Raw genomic sequence first — 24,188 nt, 5'->3', positions numbered from 1 at the left:
TGAGATCAATTGGTTTTTTAATGGCCTTAATAAACCCTTGACAGTTCAGCGGGTGCAACCGAGTCAGACGCGCACCAGCTGAACTGACAATCTAAATGACGTGGGGTGACATCGGGACGCATGCCTAACGTCACCCCGCGTCATTTTACACATTGGCGAGCGGGCCCCACCCCTGCTCACCGACTGGAAGATGCTGGTCATAAATACTGCACACGAGCAGATCACAGGCTGGGAATTTTGGGTGAGTAACTCACCTCCTGATGTCCAATGCTTGTCCACCATCTACAAGACACAAGTCAGGAGTGTGGCGTATTCTCCGCTTGCCTGGATGAGTGCAGCTTCAACAACACCAAGAAGCTCAACAACATCCAAGATAAAGCAGCCAGCTTGGTCAGTACCCCATTCATCACCTTCAACATCCACTCCCTCCAACACTGATGCACAGTGACAGCAGTGTGTACCATCTACAAGATGGATTACTGCAAATCACCAAGGCTCTTTCAGCAGCAGCTTCCAACCTGTAACCACTACCATCTAGAAGGACAAGCAGATTCATGGGAACATGTTCCTGCAAATTCCCCTCCAGGCCTTACACTGTCCTGACTTGGAAATATATCACCGTTCCTTCACTGTCGCTGGGTCAAAATCCTGGAATTCCCTCCCTAACAGCACTGTGGGTGTACCTACACCACATGACTGCAGTAGTTCAAGAAGGTAGCTCACCACCATCTTCTTAAAAGCATTTTGGGATGGGCGAAAATGTTGACCTTGCCAGAAATGCCCACATTCCATGAACGAGTAATAAGAAGGACCCAACCTTGTCTCACAGATTTTAGATCCAACCTCATGCATCCCACCTACCCAGCTCAATTAATTGATCCAACCTCATGTTCTCCACAGTCCCTGCAGTTAGTAGACCCAAACTCATCTAAACCCTCCCAGAGGCAATAGGCCCAACCTCTTGTATCCCAACACCAAAGGGAATAAACTCAAATGTACCCTTTCCTGCAGGTATGAAAATTGGCATCATTGAAATGAGATCAAACCAAATCTTTAACCAGGCATTTAGCTCAAAATGAAAAATTATTTTCCTAATCTTCCCAATAAATGAAAATAGAATTCTCAACTTTCAGTCTTGCCTCTTGAACTAGTTCTTGAGCTGATTTTTACTAAATACCCTTTAACAGATCCCAAGCAATAATTTATGTCTGATGTACTTTGAAATATTTAACTGTTCTCCATAATCAAATCTGGTCAAAAAGTGGGGTGCTGGTTAAAGGTCTCCACAGAATTTATCAGCATAGCTTGTCTAATGAATTAAAATTAATACATTTTTCCTGGATACCAGCTCCCTGATTGCAGTCTTTACTTTTCCATCACTCTAATGCTATCAATTTAATTCTCATCAACATTTCTCATTCCTGTATGTAGACTACATTTCCTTCCACACTTTACAAGAAATGACATTCATACGTACACAGAAATACGCACGTGTACTCCCATGCACGCTGTACATACATTCACACGTACACATAAACATGCACGTGTACACACATATACATACACACAAACAGACATGTGCATATACACATACATGCAGAAGCATTTGTGTACTCACACATTCACACACGCACACACATGTATAGACAGTCACGCACACATACACACACATGTATGGACACATGCACATGCGTGCTGATGCTGTATTTTCACAGTCAGCATACACATTGGTCACAATATTTATGGGGAGGAAAGGAGGGAGCAGAGTGTAAAGGCAACTGCTTTACATTCAAGATACCTGGAAAACAGGTTTCCTTCGAATCCTTCCAAGTTTAACAGCAGGATCTGGTTGGCATTTCATGTCTCCGTTTTTCAGCCACGGTCAGCCAGATTGAGGTGCTTGCTGTCAGGTGCTTACACCTGCAGAACCAGGCTGCAGCTGGAGAGTGGAGAGGAGGAAGGTAGGGATTGGAAAGGTGGTGGGGGGATCAGAGGCCAGAATGGGGGTGCATGAGATCGTGAGGAGGAAGGGAAGATCGGAGATTGTGGGGTGGGGTGGAGGTCTGACATTGGAGTGGTGAGATCCAGGCTGGCTGAGACTGGGGGAGGTAGGGGAGATTGGAAAGGCAAGAGGGAAATCCAAAAGACTTGGGAAATAGATTGGAAAGAAAGGGGTAAGGATCAAAGAGCAAGGCAAAGGGATTGGAATGAAAGGGTGAGGGATTGGAAAGCCAAGGAGAAGGATTGGAAAAGCCATGGGGAGAGTTCAGCCCGGTGTGGGGTGGCGGGGGGGTGTGGGGGTGGTTTGGGGTGGGGGGTGGGGGGGTTGGCATTGGAAGGGTTGTAGAGAGAGAATGAAAAGGCCAGGGAGTGGGATCGGAAAAGTCAGGGAAAGAGATTGGAAGGACCAAGGAAAGATCAGAAAGGCCATAGGATTGGATCAGAAAGGTTGGTGGTGGGCTTGGAAAAACCAGGGAAAAAGTTATGGAAAAGCCAGGAGGTAAAGATCAGAACAGCCAGCAATCAAATTGGAAAGGCCGGGATGGGGAGAGATTAGCAGAATCTGGGGGAGATCAGAGAGGTTGGGTGGAGATCATGGCAGCTTGGCCAGGAAATATTGCAGTTTTGGGTTGGGGGTTGGCAGTTGGCCAATTGTGGGAGCGGTTTACAGGTAGCCCTGTGGGCTATGGGAAAGTACTTCTACTCCTTTTGGCCTACAACCAATACTGAAATGGTGTTTACCTGCTGGATGAGCCAGTCCTCACCTCCCTTTAGCTGTCAGGTTTCCAATGGCTCAGGCATCCCAGCCAGCCTAGGTTAAGCCTGAAATGTAAGAATATAAGTGTGGCACCCAGCCTCATTAAAATATTTTGTGGAGTGGCAGCGGGTTGGTCACCCACCTTCCCATGATGCCTCCATTAAAACTGGAAATGGGTAGCTTTGAGGTGTGTTGGAGCCAGCTTTATAATTTTTAGCATCTTAATATCACACCCAACCCATCCGTGCCATTTTGGGGGATTAAAATTCCCCTCCTTGCTCTTTAATAATAGAGATGTTATCAACCAAATGTGACAAGTGGAAAATGTGACGGGATGGAAGTGTAACATTGGAAGGGCATGCAATACCCAAAATTATTATTGCATTATAGATATAAATGTTTTTAAATAGGCTTGTAATCTTCCTTACTCCCAAATTTTCCTGATGTTGATTGTCCTACAAACTGATATTCAAAATATTAGTTGCTGGCACCAGCTCTGGACATTGAATGATAGAGGCTGGAATTTGTTAAGTTTACTTCTGATGATTGAGGTGCACTTTGCACTGTAACTTAACACTGACCAAAAGTTACTGTTTATTTGGGTGGCGCAGTTTCCAACACAAATTGAGATAGGACTTTGTTGATCAAAATTTAAATAAAACAAGCAGCGTTGATCATTTTGCAGGCTCATAAATTTTAGTTAACGGTCTTACTGAATTTAATATTATTTGCAGCATTTGTTTGAAATTTATTGGAAAAATTGTGTGAAACTTTATTGTGAGGGCAGTTATGAAGTTCATAAAGAACTAATTCTACATATCCAAACTAAAAGGCCATGGAACCTTGGGTTAAAAGATAATACCATACAATGGACAGATAGTCCCCAGCACTTATACTGTTCCTGTTTATCCCAGACAGCTGCCTATACTGGGCAAACAGAGCATGCTATTTCCCATTACCATAGGCATCAATTACATAGGTGCCGCTTAAACCTTATTAATCAAGCCAGCTATTTTGGGCAGTTCAAACAGCTGTTCGAGTGCAATTACCTGTCATTAAGTCCTTTCAGGCTGCCCCAAGTGACAGAGGGTGGCCAAGCCTCCTGAAACTCATGCTGCATTTACTGTACCTGCTGAAGTGGTGAAACCGACCAGTCCACTATGTGTATCAGACCCATTCGGCTCTCAGTCAATGAACAAGGGGAGAAACTGTCACCTTGCATAGCTTTTCCGAAGCCAGGAATGTTTTCCACAAATATTATTGCAGGAAGTATTAGCAATTAAGAAGCCCGGTAATTATCTTAAGATCACCAATACCAAATTTTGACAGTGAACAAAAGAAAAATGGAGAAACTGCTGGCAAAGGGCCAATTCCAAATTCTTACTTCAGAGACGGTATAGACAACTGAACTGAAATCCCAGAGCTGACAGTATTTAAGCAGCAAGTTAAGTTTTAATTTTGAAGTAGTCAAAATTCTGCTTAAAATGACCTAACCTGATACACACGTGTTTGCATAAACGTGTCCGTTTTAAATAGTGAGGCTGTACCAGTTATGGGCATCACACCTCAGGAAGGACAGACTGACCTAGAGGGGTGCAATACAGATTGGGTGTGATGCAGGCAATGGAATCAGACTGGGACTGTGACTTTTTTAATTCTTTCCTGTGAAAAGGAAAAAAGAGAATGGGGAGATTAGACCCCATTTATAAATTAATTGGGGATCTGTCCCCCACCTCACCAACCCTCCCCCACCACTTCCTGTTTCTAAAATCCATCTTGCCAGATGTTTTGACTGAAATGCTTCTTAACATTTTCACAAAATATTACTAAAAATGTAATTCACAAGATAATGTGGGGCATTTTAATGAGCAGTGGACTCAGTGGCAGAGACCAGGCAACTGTCAAATACATCTGATATTATCAACCTGAGACTTAGGCGAGGATTTTAACAGCCCTGCCATGACACGTCTCCCCCCTGGCAGATGTGGCGAACCATTTAAATCTCCATTCAGTTCAGTGAGACCGTAATATCCTGCTGGGTGGAGGAGCCATGAAATCCTGGTCCTGGGCTATTTAAATTACGACAGACTACCTAAACAGACCCTGGTATTTTGCTGTTTTATACAACAAGTAACCAGTAAAATAACAGCTATATGTTATAAAACTCATCTTCTTCATGTTCTGCAGACTTCCATTTTCACACCAATGAAAGGTTCTGTGACTAATGTGAGAATCAACAGCAGACTGACAACCCAGGAAGTGATAGCATTACTGCTACAAAAATTTAAGGTATGTTTCCTAAATGGCTTTCCAGTCCTTCTGAGCAGACCTGAAAGCTAACACCATTTACTTTCTCATGCCCGACACCCTCACTACCCTTCATTCCCACTCTATCCCCCACTCTCACTTTGCTACTCATTCCCACTCTGCCACTCAGTCACCCAAAGCCCCATTTTCCCACTCCCTCACTCTCTCTCCCACTCCTTTCCTCTCCATCTCCTTCACTCTCCCTCACTCTCCCGCTCCCTTACTCTCCAGCTCCCTCACTGCCCTACTTCCTCATTCTTCCACTCTCTCACTCCCTCGACCCTCCTGCTCACATTAATGGTGCATGGGGTTAACTAATATAGTCCCTCACTTCTGATCCATGATGAAAGAACAAGGCTGTCAGGAGAGGCTGGGAAGCCCCATCGAGGTGAATGACCTGTATGATGGAGTGGGTGATGGTGTGAGATGGACTGTTCAGGGCTGGGTCGCAGCAAGTGACAGAATTGAAGATTAGGTCACTCAAAGAGAAAGTAACCAGGGGTTTTATGGGAGAAAGCATTTATTTTTCATATCTCATTGCAACATAGACCGTTCTCTAACAGCAAGTACAGAGAGGCACCTGCTCTTGACAGTTTGAAACGCTGTCACTCAGGTAGGTAGCTGGGAGGGCAGAGATGAGTCGGACATCAGGACAGTGAGGGGGGGTATAATTGGGCATCAGAGGTTGGGGGGTGGGGTGGAGCTCAATATCAGATATGAGGGTGGGTCTTGGTTGGACATTAGAGATCAGGAGGTAAGTCAGGCATCAGGTCAAACATTGGGGGTTCCATCACGGTGCGGGAAGGACAGCAAATCAAGGAGTCAGATCATGGGATGGTTGACAGGGCAGCTGGGGGGAAGCACTCCTGCTACTCCAGGCCCACAAGCAATGCTGGAAAGGAACTTAGGTTTCTGGGATAAAATGTCAAACAAAGGTTAGGTTTGAAGCAAGCTGCCTCTTCCAGAGAGCAGGTTAGTCACACATCCACCCAGCATCTAGCACTGCTCCCCCCACCTCCCCCTCCCACCACTCACCCCCTGTCTGCCTCCATTGAAAATGGAAGTAAGGTGTATTGGAGGTGAGTTGTGTTTCTATTTTTATATTTTTAACCTTTCCCCACCTTTACTCTCCGCCCCCCTCCCCTTGCCCTACCCAGCCTGTGGGCTAAATTAACTATGAATTTTACCTCAACTGAACTTTAAAATTTGTCCTCTCGACTTTCTTTTAGTAATTTTTATGAGCTTGTGAACACAGTGCCAAACTTTAGCCGACAGATCAGATTAAAACTATTGACTCCAAGAACAGACTTTAATTTCAAGTCTTCGAGTAAAGCTTTAAATAAGGCTTCAGAAAATTCAGTGGATAAATTTAACAATGTGATTGTGAATTATGTATATATTTTATTTTGCTTAAAGCTTTATTTTGGTCATTAGTGCAGTTCTTGAGAAAAACATATTCACAACGTATTTTGAGCAAATAGTAGACACCCATTGACACAATCAGAATCAGAATAGGGATTTTCCAATAGAAAATGTGGATCCGGAATTTATAATAGAAAAATTGACACAAGTGTGACAGGAATGCGACACAGGAAGTGAAGTGCCACAGACGGAAAATACTTGAAGGCCTAAGATTTTCAATGTATTATAACGTCTTATGCTTTGATATATCTTTATTCCATGACAGATAGAAAATGATCCTAATGATTTTGCATTGTATGTCGTTCATGCAAGTGAAGGTAAGTTATCTGCATAATTTCCCTTTTCATTTTTGGTTAGTTTTACTTAGCGTTCTGATACCTAGATAAATAGCCATCCCTCTGTGTTTGGGAACACTAGGACCAGCATCACTCTGCATTGCTGGTTATCTCTAGATCTGGTACCACACCATTGCACAAATGTTAAACATGCCTCGGTCTCTTCTACTGAATCAGTTAACCTCTATTTTGATTAGCTGGTTTTCGCCTCTGTTTACCTTCTTTGCAGTCCATTCTTTGGACATCCTCCTCTAACCAACAGTACAGTGGATGGGGGATATTGTAGCCGATTCTGCTGGTTCATACCACAACTAAGCTGATCTCAGTGGATAAGGATTCTAGGACATCCTGCACGTAACCCTCGCGATGCATTGGGAATGCTTAGAACCACAGTGCCAGGAGACAGCGGCCGGTGAAGGGCTGCTGGCTAACTCCTGTGCATCAGACAATGATCTGACAGGAGGAAGGTTCAGGGGCACATGGGACCAAGGCCCAGGAGTGATTGGACAAGGGAGGTCAGAATGCCACGGATGTCAAATTTTTTAACAATGTGCTGATGGCTTATATTTAGCATCTATTCCAAATGGTGCTGTGCAGAAGGGGCCATATCATTTGGAGGTTGCTTAATTCACACTAAACCCAAGGCCGAAAGGGCCCAGTGTATAGTGTGTGCAAAGGCTTCTACCCCCTTGATACTTAACATTGTGATCATACTAGCCCATCTGGCATGGTGTAGGCCTTTTCAAGAAATGGGCCTGAGATACTTAAGCATATCAGGGGCAGCCATTGAATTCGTTGCCCCTAAGTGCAATTGCCTAGAGCTGTTCCATGGCAGCTAAGAAGTCTCACCTGATAGGGGTTACAAAAGCCAATATCTATTTTCTTTAAAATTGAATCCCTCCTTTCTTTGTAGCAGGCCGAGTAATGGGCTGAACATTCTCCCAACTGAAGCATGTTTTAGTTTTAGCTGGTGTCTCAATTACTTAACTACGTAAACTTCATGTTTATTGCCCTCAAGTGCAAACTTGTTCAGATGGCAGATCTCACATCTCAATGAATTAACTGTGGGTTCAGACCTCCTTCAAGGCCTTAGCCACATACTGAACTGACACCTCAGTGCACTTATGAGTCAGTGCAAATATCTGGATGAGGTGTTAAACTAAAGGCTCGGAGTCAATTTTAACTGTAGTGTCAGGTGTGGCTCAGTTGGTAGCATTCTTGCCCCTGAGACAGAATGTTCTGCTTTCAAGTTTTACTTCAGGGCTCAAACAAAAATCAAGGCTGACACTCCAGTGCAGTAATGAGGGAATGAGGCATCTTTCAGATAAGATGTTAAACTGAGGCCCTGTCTTCCCTCTCAAGTCCATGTAAAAGATCCCAGGACACTATTTCGGAGAAGAGTGGGGAGTTACCTGTGGGGTCCTGGCCAATATTTATCTCTCAGTCAACATGACTAAAAACAGATTATCTGGTCATTATCACTTTATTGTTTGTGAGAGCTTTCTATGGGCCAACTGGCTGCTGCATTTCTTACATTACAGCAATGACTTGACTTAAAAAGTATTTCATTGGCTGTAAAGCATTTTGAGGTGTTCGGTGGTTGGGAAGGGTGCTATATAAATGCAAATCTTTCTTTCCACCCATCCAGCAGAAATTGAGCAGGTGGGTATTCCAAAGCACGCAGGTTATTTGCAGGGTCCTATCACATCAGTAGAACCCTGGTGTGGTTTTAATCAGAGCCTGAGCGGGCAAGAAGCCGCAGCTTTCCCACTGAGCGGAAGCAGGTCTGCAAACAGAAGAGGCCTTTTAGGTAAGCCTAAAACTTTCCTCTGTGGAAGAATGCTCCACCAAACCCTACAAGGAAAGTCAGGGCCTCACTGTCACAGACCCACCCCCGTCTTACCTCCCAAAGACCTACCTGAAACCCCCTCCACTTACCAGGAAGCCAGCAAATGACCAATGCCCTCCCAATCCTCACCTTCCGGCAGCTGCTCTATGCCATCTCACCCATTCCAGGTGGGAAGTGCACCACTGGTGTTTAAATGAGACCTGGTGTTAAAATCATTGTGGCCTCCTGGTGGCTCTGCCAGGTTGAACTGAACTCACTGGAGCAGTTTCCTGCTGTAAGAACACTCCATTTTAAAACTTTACACCTGGTCAGTGCCATAAATTTCTGCCATATGGCACTATTGGGACAAGAGCAGAAAGTTTCCCAATTGCTCAGCCAATACTTCTCCCTCAGCCAAATACACTTTACCCAACCACTAATCTCATTGCAGGTCATGCAATCTGGCTGTGCATCAGTTGGCCTCCAGACATGTCCGCGTAACAACAGTGATTGATTTCGGAATCATTTATTGGATATGAAACAGATTAGGACTTGAAAAGATACTTTGTAAATGTAAGACAGGAGAAAGCTGGTTAAAAATTTTAAATTGGGGAATGCATCACCAAGCCTCTGCACACATGTCTGTTCTCATCTTTATGGCATTGAGTTTCTTGGCGTGCAAGTGGATGGGACACTTTATTAGCTTATTTAAATCAGTTTCCCACCATGCAATTTGGAGCTTGATTTAAATTTAGCAGTTGCCTATGCTCAGGAAATCCAGCATAAGAAGGGAAGCTGTAGCTGGTAGCTCAGTGAGGTAAGTCGACTACAGACCAGGAGGAGCAAGACTATTCCCCAGCTCCTCAAGGAAGCTTTCAAAATTCCCACCTCCTATCTCTGCCACTCTCTTCCCCCCCAGGATCACCAAACTCTCCTCCGCCCTAGCCCTGATTTCTTGCTCCCCCCTCCTCTCTGATTGAATTGTCAGTTCTGTCCCCCAAAAGCCATAGCTGCAGCCTTCTACCACTGGTTTTCCTACCCGGCAGTCGGTCAGCCTATCAATTTGGCAGGCTGCTGAACAGGAAATTAACAAAAGATTATACAGAGTTCCTGCCATTAAATTCATTAAGATCTATGCAATCTTGGCCCTGTGCCACCGTGCAATTCTGCACCCTCCCCGCCTTCCTGTAAATATCTGGGCCTAGGTCTTACTTTGTCTTTCAATTTGGCCTCTGAGCATAAAAGCCACCAGGGTCAGATATGAGGCAAACAAATACCCCACTAATTACAAGACTGAGCCTGCAAAAACTCCAAGGGCTGATACCCTGACTGTCACACCCAGGCCAGGCTGATCGGGGTATCGGAGACTGAAACACCCTGATTTTCCAGCTGGTCTCCTCGGAGTGCCAGGCTTCACGGGACAGGATCATCTGCTCTGGGTTTTGCTCCTTCATTTTTCTACAGTTATATCACTGCTACCATATTAATTGGACCCATATCCTGCTGTCAAAGGTGAACAGTCCCAAGGCCTGCTTGGCTCATAGTGAAATAAATAATTAATAGAAATGACCATACCCTATCTGTAGTTACCAATCTGTGTTTGCTAATTTGTTCTAGCCAATTAATTGGCATTTTTATAAGAAAACTGATGACGATGTCAGAGCATAATCTGGCAATTTACCTCTCATTAAGCAGTAAACCACTTTTACAGAAAAGAAAAAGCTTACAGACACGGCATTCCCACTGTGGGAAAGGTTGCTTCATGGGCCATCACGGAAAATTGTGAAAATATTTTTAATGGACAAGGATGCAGAAGAAATCAGCACCGACGTAAGTAAAATCGTGGGAACAAGCCCCCAGAATTCTTCCCAGCACGTCAGCGATTTCACTGGTTGTATTCAAACTCCTGATTATTACTATTGCTTCTCGCAGGTGGCTCAGTATATCAAGTTTGAGTTTCCCATTTTAAAAGCAATTCTCCAGAAACTAAATGAGGAGGAGGAGAAATATATCAGAAACACCCAACTCCGGTAAGATTTTTATTATTTGTCTCTCACAAAATTGCAGTTACTCAGTAGTAATGTCACAACATTGTTAGTACCTTCACTGAATTATTAAACAAGCTTTAAAGAAAAATAAATTATTCCATAATCATGTACGGTGACTTTTGTCGCATTACAGCCCTATTTTTAAACATAAATGGGGCGATACAAGGACAAAAATGGGGCTGATTGCTGCCTACTTATGTTGGAGGCCCACCCGTTCCTATTTTCAGATGGACAAGCACTCCAACTTGGCAGAAACCTTGTGAATGTACGCAAATAGGGGTCAGATGTTATTATCAGAATGCCAATCAGCAATGCGTCAATCTGTAATATATCAATCAGCAATATGTCAATCTGCAATGTCATTGCTACTTCCCCAACTTGCCCATAAACCATAGACAGTATAGGATGGGAGGAATAATCAGCGGAATCCTTACCTACTTTGGTTCGTAGGACATTATTTTGGCAGCTTAAAATGGATTTTAGCAACTTACTCAAATCTAAACTCTTACAGTAGCTATAAAACATACAGAAATCTGGCAATGCACTATTTAAAATGGACATCGTTCTAGCAATTCCACTCTAGACAGAGGTAGAGGAGCAGCATCAACTAATGGAAGGAGCACAGGGAGGTACTGCTGGAGGATGACCAGTGGAATGGAGATGAGCTTGTAGGAATCCTTATCCTCCCAACAGAATCTATAGCCCAGAGTAACATTCCTGCACTTTTCAAAGCAGCAATAGATAAGGAGCCTTTCTTCCAGGAGCCTGCACTTGTCCCAGAAAGCTACGTTTGTCCCAGGGCACTGCATTTGATCATAGGGCCTGTGTTTGTCCTGGAAGCCTGCATTTTACCAGGAAGGCTGTGCTTCTATGGAGAAGCTGCATTTGTCTGGGGATGCTGCATTTGTCCTGAGAGACTACCTTTGTCCAGCAGGGTTGTGTTTGTCCAGGGAGGCTGCATCCCAGGCAGGCTGGCCTGAATAATCTGATAAGGGGAGCGGCGAATGAATGAACTTAAGTCACTGATGTGCCTAGGAGCCCTGAAGAAGTTTTACTTATGCAGGAAGTTAAAACCTCCAATTGCCAATTTTACCCTGCCCAGATTCCTGCATAATTCCCCACGACAGTAGGATGAGATGGCAATATCCACACAGATTTCTGTGGCCCTGTTTTTCACACTGATTTACTTAGAGCTTTTCCTAGCAGGTGCAAAGCCTGCTGAGGAGTGCAGATCTAAGTAAAACAGCTGGAATGTCAAGGCACTCCAGCACAATGGCAACAATGTCACTGCTCATCCATCCCCTCCCTATACTTTTTTTATTCATTCATAGGATTTGGGCGTCGTTGGCCAGGCCAGCATTCATTGCCCATCTTTAATTGCCCTTGAGAAGGTGATGAGCTGCCTTCTTGAACCACTGCAGTCCGTGTAATGTAGGTACACTGAAGGTGCAATTAGGGAGGGAGTTCCAGGATTTTAACCCAGCGACAGTGAAGGAATGGCGATATATTTCCAAAACAAAAACAGAATTACCTGGAAAAACTTAGCAGGTCTGGCAGCATCAGTGGAGAAAAGAGTTGACGTTTCGAGTCCTCATGACCCTTCAGCAGAACTGAGTAATGTTAGGAGAGGGGTGAAATATAAGCTGGTTTAAGGTGGGTGGGTGGGTGGGGGGGGTGGGAGATAAGTTGGGGTGGGGGTGGTTATAGGGACAAGCAAGCAGTGATAGGAGCAGATAATCAAAAGATGTCACAGACTAAAGAACAAAGAGGTGTTGAAGGTGGTGATATTATCTAAACGAATGTGCTAATTAAGAATGGATGGTAGGACACCCAAGGTACAGCTCTAGTGGGGGTGGGGTGGAAAGACTAACAGGACATAAAAGGTATAGATTTAAAAATAATGGAAATAGGTGGGAAAAGAAAAAACTATATGAATTATTGGAAAAAACAAAAGGAAAGGGGAAGAAACGGAAAGGAGGTGGGGATGGAGGAGGGAGTTCAAGATCTAAAGTTGTTGAATTCAATATTCAGTCCAGAAGGCTGTAAAGTGCCTAGTCGGAAGATGAGGTGCTGTTCCTCCAGTTTGCGTTGGGCTTCACTAGAACAATGCAGCAAGCCAAGGACAGACATATGGGCAAGAGAGCAGGGTGGAGTGTTAAAATGGCAAGCGACAGAGAGGTTTGGGTCTTTCTTGCGGACAGAACGCAGGTGTTCTGCAAAGCGATCACCCAGTTTACGTTTGGTCTCTCCAATGTAGAGGAGACCGCATTGGGAGCAACGAATGCAGTAGACTAAGTTAAGGGAAATGCAGGTGAAATGCTGTTTCACTTGAAAGGATTGTTTGGGCCCTTGGACGGTGAGGAGAGAGGAAGTGAAGGGGCAGGTGTTGCATCTATATTACCAAGTCAGGATGGTGTGTGGCTTGGAAGTGAACTTTCAGGTGGTTGTGTTCCCATGTGTCTATCCCAGAAGGAAGAAACTGCAACAACTGGGAAATAAGAAAACTGGTCCAAACTAGTCTTGTATACTTTAAAATGGAACACCAGCAAAATCTAGGAAATAAGAGTACATGTTCAAACTATTTTTCTCTTCTGAGCGCTGACTTTGTCCTTCTAGACAGTAGCAGTTGTGGGTTTGGAAGGTGCTGTCTAAGGACCCTTGGTGATTTCTTGCAGTGCGTCTTGTAGATGGTACACACTGCTGTCACTGTACATCAATGGTGGATGAAGTGAATGTTTGTGAATGGGGTGCCAATAAGGTGGGCAGCTCTGTCTTGGATGGTGTCGGGCTTCTTGTGTGTTGTTGGAGCTGCAATCATCCAGGCAAGTGGAGCGTATTCCATCATACTCCTGACTTGTGACTTGTAGATGGTGGACAGGCTTCAGGGAGTCAGGAGATGGGTTAAATGCCGCAGGATTCCTAGTGTCTGATAGACACTTTGAAAATGAGGTTCCAGTGCCTTGACAGGTCTGGACAGACTGCAATACAGTCCACCGATTGTGTTATGCATCATTGTCGCTTGCTGCATGCTCCACAACCTGGCACTGCAACGGGGGAGAGGACCTGGCTGAGGAGATGGAACGTTTCCTCCGACAAGGAGGGCATCAAAGGGGATGATGATGATGAGGTCCTCGAAGGTGAGGATGCCGGAGATGAGGCCAGCGGACTAGCAAGATGAGGCAGGCAAGCTCAAGAGGCCCTCATTGCTGCAAGATTCATGGAGGATGATGGCGAGATGCAGTGAAGACAGTCCTAACATCCTCACCTTGCATCTGTGAGCATTTGACTCCTGTGTGGCTGATGGCAGCGCACGTACCCTCTGTGTTCAGGCTCATGTCATGGAAACCCAGCAGAGGCCCTAATAGTCACTTGATTCCAGAAGGATGATGATGACCTGCAACAAGGACACTCCATAGATCTTCACATACCCTCTGAGAATGTCTGACTCCTATCTGGCTGAGGGCAGCTCGCTTGCGCTCTGTGAACAGGGTCATATCATGGAGACGCAGCCATGAAACTTTAAAAGCATCTGATCCTTTGTCAGCCTTCAGCACCTAAACCCCTCAGAAGCACACGGTCTCTGGTCACAGATGCTGGAGATGGGGGTGGGGGGCCAGCCCCACTTTAAAGGTGCTGAGAGCACACAGAGAGAATGATGGAACTCTGTGATGCCTGCCCACGACATTCTGGCAGCAATGACAAGCACCATCAAGGTGCAGGTATCAGTAATGTGTCCAGTGAGTGTTTTAAGCCGGGCCATCATTTTAGTCTGACAGTTATACGCTGCACAGGGAAGAGGCCATGGACTCCTGCCTTTATCTTGTGCAGGAACCAATATTTCACAAATGAATGACATGAGCACTGCTCATCATAACCAAGAGCCATTGGCAAGGAGACATTCTTGGGAGTTTATTTACAATAGTGCCCAGGCTGTGCACTACATCTTCTTAACCTTCCTAACCCTGCTGCTATATCTTGGTGCTTCCTGACATCCACAGGGAGTTGGAGACAGCCTGCTGACTGCTACACCCTGTCTGTGATGACTTTGGCAGGCATTCTCTGGAGGGCCGAGATTTGGAGGTCCCCAGCCTCCTCTGGGTATCCCGCTGTGGATCTGTTGCACCTTCTTCTGCTTGTTGACCTAGAATTGCAGGGATCACTGGAAGAAGGGATTTGAATCGGCTAGATATTCCCGGATCCCTGGGTGGATGGCCTCAGGCCTACTGCTTGAGGATAAGGGAACACTGGAGTGAGATCGAGCTGCCCCGCACCCTTCTCACATTGACACTGTTGGAGGCCAACTATGGCATCAGCAATGGAGGTCAGCCCGCGCAGCAGTGCAGGACCAATGCCCTGGACCGAGGTCTCCATGGCGGCCACCAACCTACCAGTATTGACCTTGGTGCATTGGTATGCCGGTGCTATCACCTCAGACTAAAGATGGACGGACTCCTCCGTCTTGCCTTGTAATCTGAGGAGTGTAGCGGACATCCCCTCCTGATGTTCCCGAGCTCGCTTTTACAGCTCCAGCAACCGAGGCATGGCCACGTTCAGAGGCTTGTTACCTGACTCGGACTCAACAGATGTCTGGCCTCCAGCTGTCCTCAAGTACCGGAAACCTGGGAAGTCTTTGCTTCCATGCTATGGATCAGACAGTATGATGTGCTCACCAGATTGTGACTTTGAGGCTACTCTAGAACTAAGTCCCATCGAGGTGTGTGTCTCTGTGCTAGTGGAGGGTATGGGTGAGTGCTGTGACGGGTCTTCAATTAGGATGTCATCAGGTTCTTCTTCCAAAGTGTCTTCGGGTCTCGAGTCGAGGACCTGGCTCGTGGACCCCCTCAGCTGCTTCCCAGAAGTGCTTGCAAAGGAGAGATAATTAGTGCATGGCAGGAGAATGCAGAACAGGGAAATTCACTCACATGATGGTTGATGGATGTTGCACTGCTGGATCCCAAGGGAGGTGTCACTAAATTTGGGGACAGCAATTTCCTCCTTCTGGCAGCCATGACTTTGCAGCAGCTTCCAATCCCTTAGAGAGTGGTAGCTGTGTGCAGGGGCACCCTTTAAATATGGTGCCAAGATCATTGAAGGCCTGAGGTGATGGTGGGACAGGTGAATCAGAGGCCACCTTGCCAGTGATCCAGAGTGCTTCCCGTGCATGCGTTACTTATGAAGCAGGATGCACCGGGAATGGGACGGTACAGCACAAAAACCCACCATTGCAGTCAGCAGGTAAAATGACTTTTTTCACGCCCTCTACCACACCTAGTGCAGATGGTTCCACCCAAATTGTTAGTTTGAAAATCTCTACAGAAGTTTGTCTTAAAGAAGGGTTTTGCTGGCACTGTGTCTCCCAAAGTGTTGTCATTGGTTTTCTGCACAAGCGCAGGCAAGTGCGCATGCGCGGATGTGTATCGGTGGCCATCTTGCATTGGCAGTTTGGGGTTGGCTGATATTATCAGGCCCCAACTTTGAATTTAACTGTCACCAGAGTGAGGAAGCTGCCATGATTTCCTCACCAGTTAAAACAAAGTGAGAAGAGTATTAGGGCACAGAAGAGACCTTTCGACACGATCCGTTTACTTATATTTTGGGAACCAGGCGGTATAGGAGTGCCACTGATCCACATAAGGAAAGTTTAAGCTTCTCTTACCTAGACTACTCTCCTGCCCCTGCCTTCTCCACCCAGCTTTCACACTGCAGGACCCACCTGGCAGCCCAGCCCTACACTTACCTGATTTACCTGATACACGTGAGCTGCTTGAATTTCCATAGATCAAGAGCCACTTCCATTCCTTCCCTGCTCTTGCCGGCAGGAAATCGACTAGTAGCCAGCTGCCAGTGGTTAAAATCACTTTGGTCTCATTCTATCACGGGCCGTTGGGAATCTGTCTGGAACCAATGGAAATCCCCATCACTTCAAACTCTCCCCAAAGTCTTGTCTTCATTCTTGTTAAAATGAGAATTTAGACCGATATCAACTCACTTCATCTATGAAACCAGTGCACCTTTAATACTGACAATTTAATGAAAAAACTCTCACTCTGCTCTGTTTCAGATACAAAGTGGAGAGAAGATTTTTGTGCCAGCAGCTGCAGAGACTGAGGCTGGTGAGGGCAGAAACTTCAGTTTAAGAAACAGATCCATCACCAAGAAATTGGATGTCAGGGTGCATTGATATGTAACCAGCATCAATCCTAGAATTGATGGAGTACACCATTTTAATAGTTATATCACAATTTACGGAAGTATTTGTATTTTCCCTAACCTACTCAATTATGAAATTATTGGCCCATATTTTCCTTGGGACTAGCATTCTTGAACTGGTGACATCTACAGCATTGAGACCTTTGAACAGTGAAAAAGGACATTGTGGAGTAAATCACTTATGCCATTAATTGTGCACTCCATATTTTCCTGGAACCTTTGTGCCACTCCACTGTGACTCTCGTTGAAAACCAAGAAGATCATTATAATAGCTCTGCCCCATTGAAATCAACATCAGTTACCATTTTCCTGCATTGAAGCCACATTTCATACATACCACTACCACTTAGTATGACAAATAATGGAACTAATGGCTTGGCATAAAATTGACTTTAATGTATTCACTGAATCAGATTTTGATTTTTAAATGGTGCTGAAAACTCCTGAAGCTCAAGCAACAAGATTTTTGCTTGAATGACCCAGTGACTGTGCTTCAGAAGTACTTTTTTTATTGTTTTCCTGGGGAGAAATAAAATTCCATAAAATATACGGAAACAACAATTGATGAACATTTATCAGCCCTCTGGATTCAAACTAAAACCAACTTCGGAAAATATAATTCAACGGCCATTCTGTATAAACATTTTTAAATTGAGATTTCCTACAGCTCAAGTGAAATGCACAATTGGTCAATTACTTAAATAAGGCTAAATAGATGAAATATAGCAAGACCAAGCAAGCCCCAACTGTCTGAAATTTATATATTTTTCAGATTCTAAATAAAAAGTGAAACAGCTCAATGAAGATTACAATACAAAGTAGCACTTTTTTAAAATAAAAATTGAACCAAGGGGATCATTTGTTCAACTTCCAAGGTATACCTGCAGATTCTGGTTCTGCTTAAATATAATTCCTGATTATTTTTAATAGATCAAGTACACTTAAAGAAAAATGGAAATGGATGTTATCAATTTTCTACTGTAAAGTGAAATCGCTTTATTGGTCACTGACTGCACTGCATCTAATTTACCATGATCTTTGCTGGGGTGTTACAAAATCAATTTTCAAGTAAAATTTGGTGTCATTTTGCCACTGGAGGATTCAGTGTAACATTCTAATTTATGTTGTTTGCTGCCAAAATTACCAATGCAGGACAATCTGGGCCATTTTACTTTGCAACATTTTCATTTTTGTTTCACAATTCAATAAACAACCTGCTATTATTTTATTTGAACTATACTGTATAATGTAAATCTGTTCTCTAAACTGTTAATACAAATTACATATTAAACCAAACATTTGTTCCATTGAATCATTCCCATGTTAATAGCTTCATACCAGTTGATAACTGTTCTCTACCACTACCTTTCAACATAGTGTGTGTCAGACTGTAATTTGAGGTGAATACAAATTATACTGGATTTTTTTTATTATTCATTCATGGGATGTGAGCATCGCTGGCTGGGCCAGCATTTATTGCCCAACCTTAATTACCCTTGAGAAGGTGGTGATGAGCTGCCTTCTTGAACTGCTGCAGTCCATGTGGTGTAGGTACATTCACAGTGCTGTTAAGGCGGGAGTTCCAGGATTTCGACCCAGCAACAATGAAGGAACGGCAATATATTTCCAGCTCAGGATGGTGAGTGACTTGGAAGGGAACTTCCAGGTGGTGGTGTTCCCATGCATTTGCTGCCCTTGTCCATCTAGATGGTAGTGATCCTGGGTTTATAAGGTGCTGCCTAAGGAGTCTTGGTGATATCCTGTACCATCCTTGTAGATGGTACACACTGCTACCACTGTATATCAGTGGTGGAGGGATTGAATGTTTGTGGATGAGGTGTCAATCAAGTGGGTTGCTTTGTCCTGGATGGTGTTGAGCTTCTTGAGTGTTGTTGAAGCTGCACTCATCCAGACAAGTGGAGAGTATTCTATCAGATTTCTGACTTGTAGGTGGTGGAGAGAATTTTAGGAGTCATGAGGTGAGTTACTCGCCACAGGATTCCTAACCTCTGACCTGCTGTTGTAGCCACAGTATCTATTGGGTAGTCCAGTTCAGTTTCTGGTAACCCCAAGATGTCAATCGTGGGGGATTCAGTGATGGTAATTCCATTGAATGTAATCAGTGATGGTTAGATTCTCTCTTGTTGGAGATGGTCATTGCTTGACACTTGTGTGGTGCGAATGTTACTTGCCACTTGTCAGCCCAAGCCTGGATATTGTCCAGGTCTTGTTGCATTTGAACATGGACCACTTCAGTATCTGAGGAGTTGCAAATGGTGCCGAGCATTGTGCAATCATCAGCGAACAGCCCTATTTCTGACCTTATGATGGAAGGAAGGTGATTGATGAAGCAGCTGAAATGGTTGGGCCAAAGACACTAGGATCACATTTAGTGTCAATCAGTACCTGTACCTTAAATCTGATTTGCAGTGTGAAAGCAAGGTCAGAATTGGGGTTGTTGAAACTGTGGTTTTACATTAACAATTTGGATGAGCTTGTACCTTTTAAGTATTGCTCTATGTATGATTTCTCTCTGTCTAGTTCTTCCTTAAAAAAATTGGGAATGCTGTTGCACAAAGGATTATTATCCCTCAGCATCAAGATTTGCATTTTCTGCTCTCATTGTTTTAAATGAGAGAAAACCAATCCTTTCATATGATGATCACCATTGCTACTTGTCTTCATAGTGTTCAGGCAGAGGGATAAAATCAGCATTTAGGGAACAGAGTTTATGGCAAGGACCAAAGACAATGAGTGGAATTTTCCCATCCTGCCCACGGCAGGTTTCAGGGCAGGTGGGAGTGGAGAATCTAACAGGAGCCAAAAAGTCAGAAACCTGCCCACGTAAATATAGTTTGAGATTCTCCCAATGGCGGGTTAATGGTGCCATGAACGCCATTTGCAGTCATTGCCATCTCATGAATGCTCATTAAAATAGCTGCTCGCTGGATTCACATGCCACTGTCCAATCTTGCATCGTGCCATGAGAAATCATGTTGATCTGAATCTTGTTTGGAAAAGAGTGGCGTGTAGCAGTCGGACCTCACTTCACTCGCGACTTTGAGGTGAGTGCAATTTACATAGCCTACCTGCCACAGCCTACGCCGGCTTCAATGTGATGCCAGTGGAATGCCACGCTGTTGGGGCTGTAGGGTTGGTCTGCTCCCGGTATTGCCTCCATAGTCACAGGGACATCACTGTGCAGTGGTACTCATAGAGGGCTGAGCACTCACAAACCAGCATTTGAACCAGGGTGGGATTGGTGGGGGGCAGGGCAGGGGGAACACACACAGGGCAATGAGGAAGGAAGGCTTTGCAAGGGGTTGGGGGAAGGGGAAAACACATGGGGGGGGCAATGGGGAAGGAAGGCTTTGCAAGGAGTCAGGGGGAAGAGGGCACAATGGAATGCAGGGGGCAGGAAAGTTTTGCAAGCAGAGGGGAGAGGAGGGAGAATGATGGAAGGTAGAGAGTGAACTGAGGTGCGGGAAGCTGGAGCCCGACAAGGCTAACTGAAATAAAAACTCTGAAGAAGAGTCATACGGACTCACAAGGGGGTGAAAGGGACACCACATGTATGAATGAGAAGGGATGCACACAGGCTCTGGAATAGGAAAAGTGTGGGGTGTTGTTAGTATAGCACAAGAAGAATGGGTCACACAGAGACTCATAAGGGGGTGTGGCGGGGTTGGGAAATGAGATAGTGCAGTCTTCAGTCATGAGGTCAATGGGCAATGATGTGAAAGTCAAAGTCCTTGGTCTGGGGCTTGCAGCCAGGAGAGCAGAGACACTCTTGGGACTCTGTGGATAGGAGTCAGAGAGTAAAGGTAGTCCTGAGGCTTTGTGAATCTCACAGTTAAGAGATCGGAGACAGTCATGGGGTGCTGTCGACACACTGCAGGAATATTCCCTGGGAGCATGGTGTACTTCAACTCCAGGGTTGGGCAGAACTGTGTGCTCAATAAGAATAACGCACAGCTTGGTGTGCCAGGCTATTTCACAGTCGCTGTCCATGGCCTTGTCTGTCTTTGTACTGGGCTGCAGATGGGATGGTGATGGCTATGGGAGGCATCTGCAGCCTGTATTTGGGAAACACATAATAAATGCAGGGTATGTGAAGCTTTCCTGGAGGTGGGGCGGGTGGGGGTTGGTGCTGGTGGGATATTCACCTCGGTAGGTGACAGTGCACACAGCCTCTAGATGGGGAGAGTAGAGGTCCACATGAGGGGACATGACCACGTCAGTAGTGATGAGCTCAGGGGGGAGGGTAGGAATGTTGAACAAAACAACTATGGGATCCAGTATATTGGAGGAGGCTGGAGAATAATAGGAGGGAGCTCTACCTTCACATCATGAGGTTCCAGATAGAGTTCTGGGAAACGGAGAGGGAGCATCAAAGTGCATTTCAAAATAGTGGTGCAGAACTACCAACTTGCTCAAATAGAGTTAGGCCCAGGTGTAAATCAAAAGTAGAAGCGATTCTGAATGGGAGGGGTCTGAGGCTGTGTGGAAGGAGCACATTGTAGGACAAAGGGGCCTTTCTGGGAGCGCCCACTAACTTGTTGTGCCACAAGAGTAAACTGGGGTCTGATTAGAGAGAAAGGAAGAAGGCCTCCTTGCGAAGAAAGCCATTGAAAGCCAATGCCTTTATCGGTGCTGTAACAGGGATACTCAGAAGTCAAGGGGCAGAATTTTGCCCTCGGATGGCGTGCAGGCCCCATCGGCTAGGCGGCAGACGGCCAGCCGACCCCCGCCACTGAAATGGGGCCTGCCACCATTTTAAGTGGGCAGGCAAATTAAGGCCCACCCAGCAGCATCCCCGACAGGAAGCGCTATCTGTCAAAGTGTGCTCTTTCGTGCATGTGTACGAAATATGTTACCTATAGCAACTGTAATGGTCTGTTGTGGTTTCTGCCCTACTTGCACTGTTGTTTGTGCAGCCTTCTCTCTAAGGCGCTAGCAAAGTGCTGCCTCAGGGAGATTTGTGACAGGTAAGTTAAGTGTAAAAATAGAAACATTAAAAAATTATTAACATGTCCCCCTCATGTGATTTCGCTGTCCTCCCACGTTCCTAAAAATTTAAAGGGACCGGGATGACATGGGGGATTCCTCCCAACATCATCCCGCGTCATTTTCCCCTCGGCGAGTGGGCCCCGCCCCCAAATCGCCGAGGGGAAAATCCTGGCCAATGGCTTAACATCACAGTCACTGCGTCCCAACATTAACACATAGGAATGTAAAATTTGGTAATGTAGACAATGATTAAGGAGGCACAGGTGCAGCATATATGGCATCCTATCGTTGGAGGCTAGTCACATGCTCTCCAAAGTTGACATTTATAATGGGCCAAAGGGCTTCCAGTCATTACTCCTGAGAAACGTATTGTTAATTAGTATGCCAGATCAAAGGTTGAAGCATTGAGTTAGGTTAGGTCATGCATTTCATTGAAACCATCTCATACCACTGAGGATTCAGATGTTACCTATCTGAGATGGCATTTTGGTCACCTCAATGTGTGTGCTAGCGCCTTAGAGAGGAGGCTGCACAAACAACAATGCAAGTAGGGCAGAAACCACAACAGACCATTACAGTTGCTTTAGGTAACCTATTGTGAGCTTCACTATCTTGACCCGTTAATCATTAATGTATGCAATGTTTCATTTCAGAGAGGAGGTAAAAGCAAAAATGGATCTAGGGCTCAGTGCTACCTTTTTGAGGGTCCTAATACAATGGAGGAGGTAAAGGGCAGAGAGGTGACGCTGAGTGCAGCTCTAGGAGGAGGCCCCGTCTGAGGTCTAGGGTCAGGGGAAGCCAGAGCAAGAACAAGAGGGTCACGAGGAGAGACCCAGACGATGGAGGTGACTCAATAGACCTAGGGTGTAATGAAGAAGACTCTCCTAATTACAAATAAGTGAGAGACAATGCCTTGCACATCTGCGCTTGTCCTGACCTCTGGTAGATCACATCTGCCACGTTCTTCATTAAGACCTGACGCCCTGTGGAGTTGGAGGCTATCCCCTGCCAATGGCTTTAAAGGTGACCGCCATGCTCAATTGTTTTGCCTTTGGGTCAGTCCAGGGATCCTGTGGAGGGGACCCGTGCAGCATCTCGCAGTCAGCTACATATAGATGTATCAAGGAGGTCACAGATGCCCTCTACAGCATGGCACATCGCTATGTGAGGTTTGTTCTTGACAAAGATAGCCAGGCTGCGAGATTCAACAGTTTTGCAGTTATTTCAGGCTTCCCAAAAGTGCAGGGTGCAATCGACTGTACCCATGTGGCTTTAAGGGCTCCACAGGAGCAGCCCCTAATGTTTATAACCACAAAGACTATCATTCCATCAATGTTCAACTGGTGTTGAACATAATGCACATTTGTGCCAGGTACCCTGGGAGTTGCCATGACTCATGCATCCTTATTCACTCCCAGGGGCCTCAGATTTTCAAAGGGCCTGAATGTCTGCAGGGATGGCTTCTGGGCGATAAAGGATACCCACTGAAATACTGACGAATGACACCGGTGTGTTGGCCAGGGAGTGCTTTGGAGGAGAGGTACAATGCAGCTCACAGCTCCATACAGTCCCAAATCAAGCAGACCATTGGGATTCTGAAGATGCGTTTCAGAAGTTTGGACCACTCAGGTGGCGCACTACAGTACACTCCCAATAGAGTTTCACGCATCATCGCTGTGTGTTGCGCCCCTCACAACCTCACTGATGCCTTGCCAGAGGGTGAAATGGAGGAGGATGAGAGCTCATCAGAGGATGCAGATCAGGAGATCCAGGAATCTCATAAGGGTGATGAGGGTTAGTTTGAACGCAACAGCACCCTGGAGGAAGCATGATCTGGGAGATGTGCCCGTGACACTTTTCATTGCTAGATTCCAGGAGGAGTAAAGTGGAGGCAAGGGGAGATGGCCACAGTTCTCCTGGTCCTCAATGCCATTCCATTTCATTTCAAGGAATGTCCAACCAGTCTCATCAAGAGCTAGTCCAGCATTTACAATTGCACCTTCTAGCCTCATCATTCACCAGGCCATGATCCCTAAGGAGGTCAATGGTGCCCTCTGTATATGCTCACACTGGGAATGAGAGTCTACTCAACAAATGAGAACGATGCAGAAACTTACTTGAAGCAATCATCGCTACATAAATAAGAAACTACAGTGGGCAGTGAGATGAGGACATTGTTGGGGATCTCCTCCTCCCATCCATGTCTTGTCTTTTGCCACTACAACTGAGGAGACACAACTGCCGTTAATCCCTCAAGGCTGCTGAGCTGC

At 45.4% G+C, this 24,188-nt stretch overlaps 1 protein-coding gene across 2 annotated transcripts in view; it reads left to right on the top strand.

Annotated features, from left to right (window-relative positions):
- rassf6 (Ras association domain family member 6) overlaps positions 1–18,204 on the top strand; it is a 71,805-nt gene extending 53,601 nt beyond the window's left edge. For both annotated transcript variants that reach the window (XM_041185447.1, XM_041185448.1), the window contains exons 8-12: positions 4,946–5,047; positions 6,753–6,804; positions 10,362–10,480; positions 10,583–10,680; positions 16,760–18,204. In XM_041185447.1, the coding sequence (XP_041041381.1) occupies positions 4,946–5,047; positions 6,753–6,804; positions 10,362–10,480; positions 10,583–10,680; positions 16,760–16,835 (447 nt within the window). In that variant the 3' untranslated portion in view covers positions 16,836–18,204. The remainder of the gene's footprint in view (positions 1–4,945; positions 5,048–6,752; positions 6,805–10,361; positions 10,481–10,582; positions 10,681–16,759) is intronic.
- Positions 18,205–24,188: the final 5,984 nt, after the last annotated feature.

This window comes from Carcharodon carcharias, chromosome 4 (genome assembly GCF_017639515.1).
Source record: "Carcharodon carcharias isolate sCarCar2 chromosome 4, sCarCar2.pri, whole genome shotgun sequence".
NCBI lineage: Eukaryota > Metazoa > Chordata > Chondrichthyes > Lamniformes > Lamnidae > Carcharodon > Carcharodon carcharias.
This window is presented reverse-complemented; position numbering and strand designations above follow the sequence as displayed.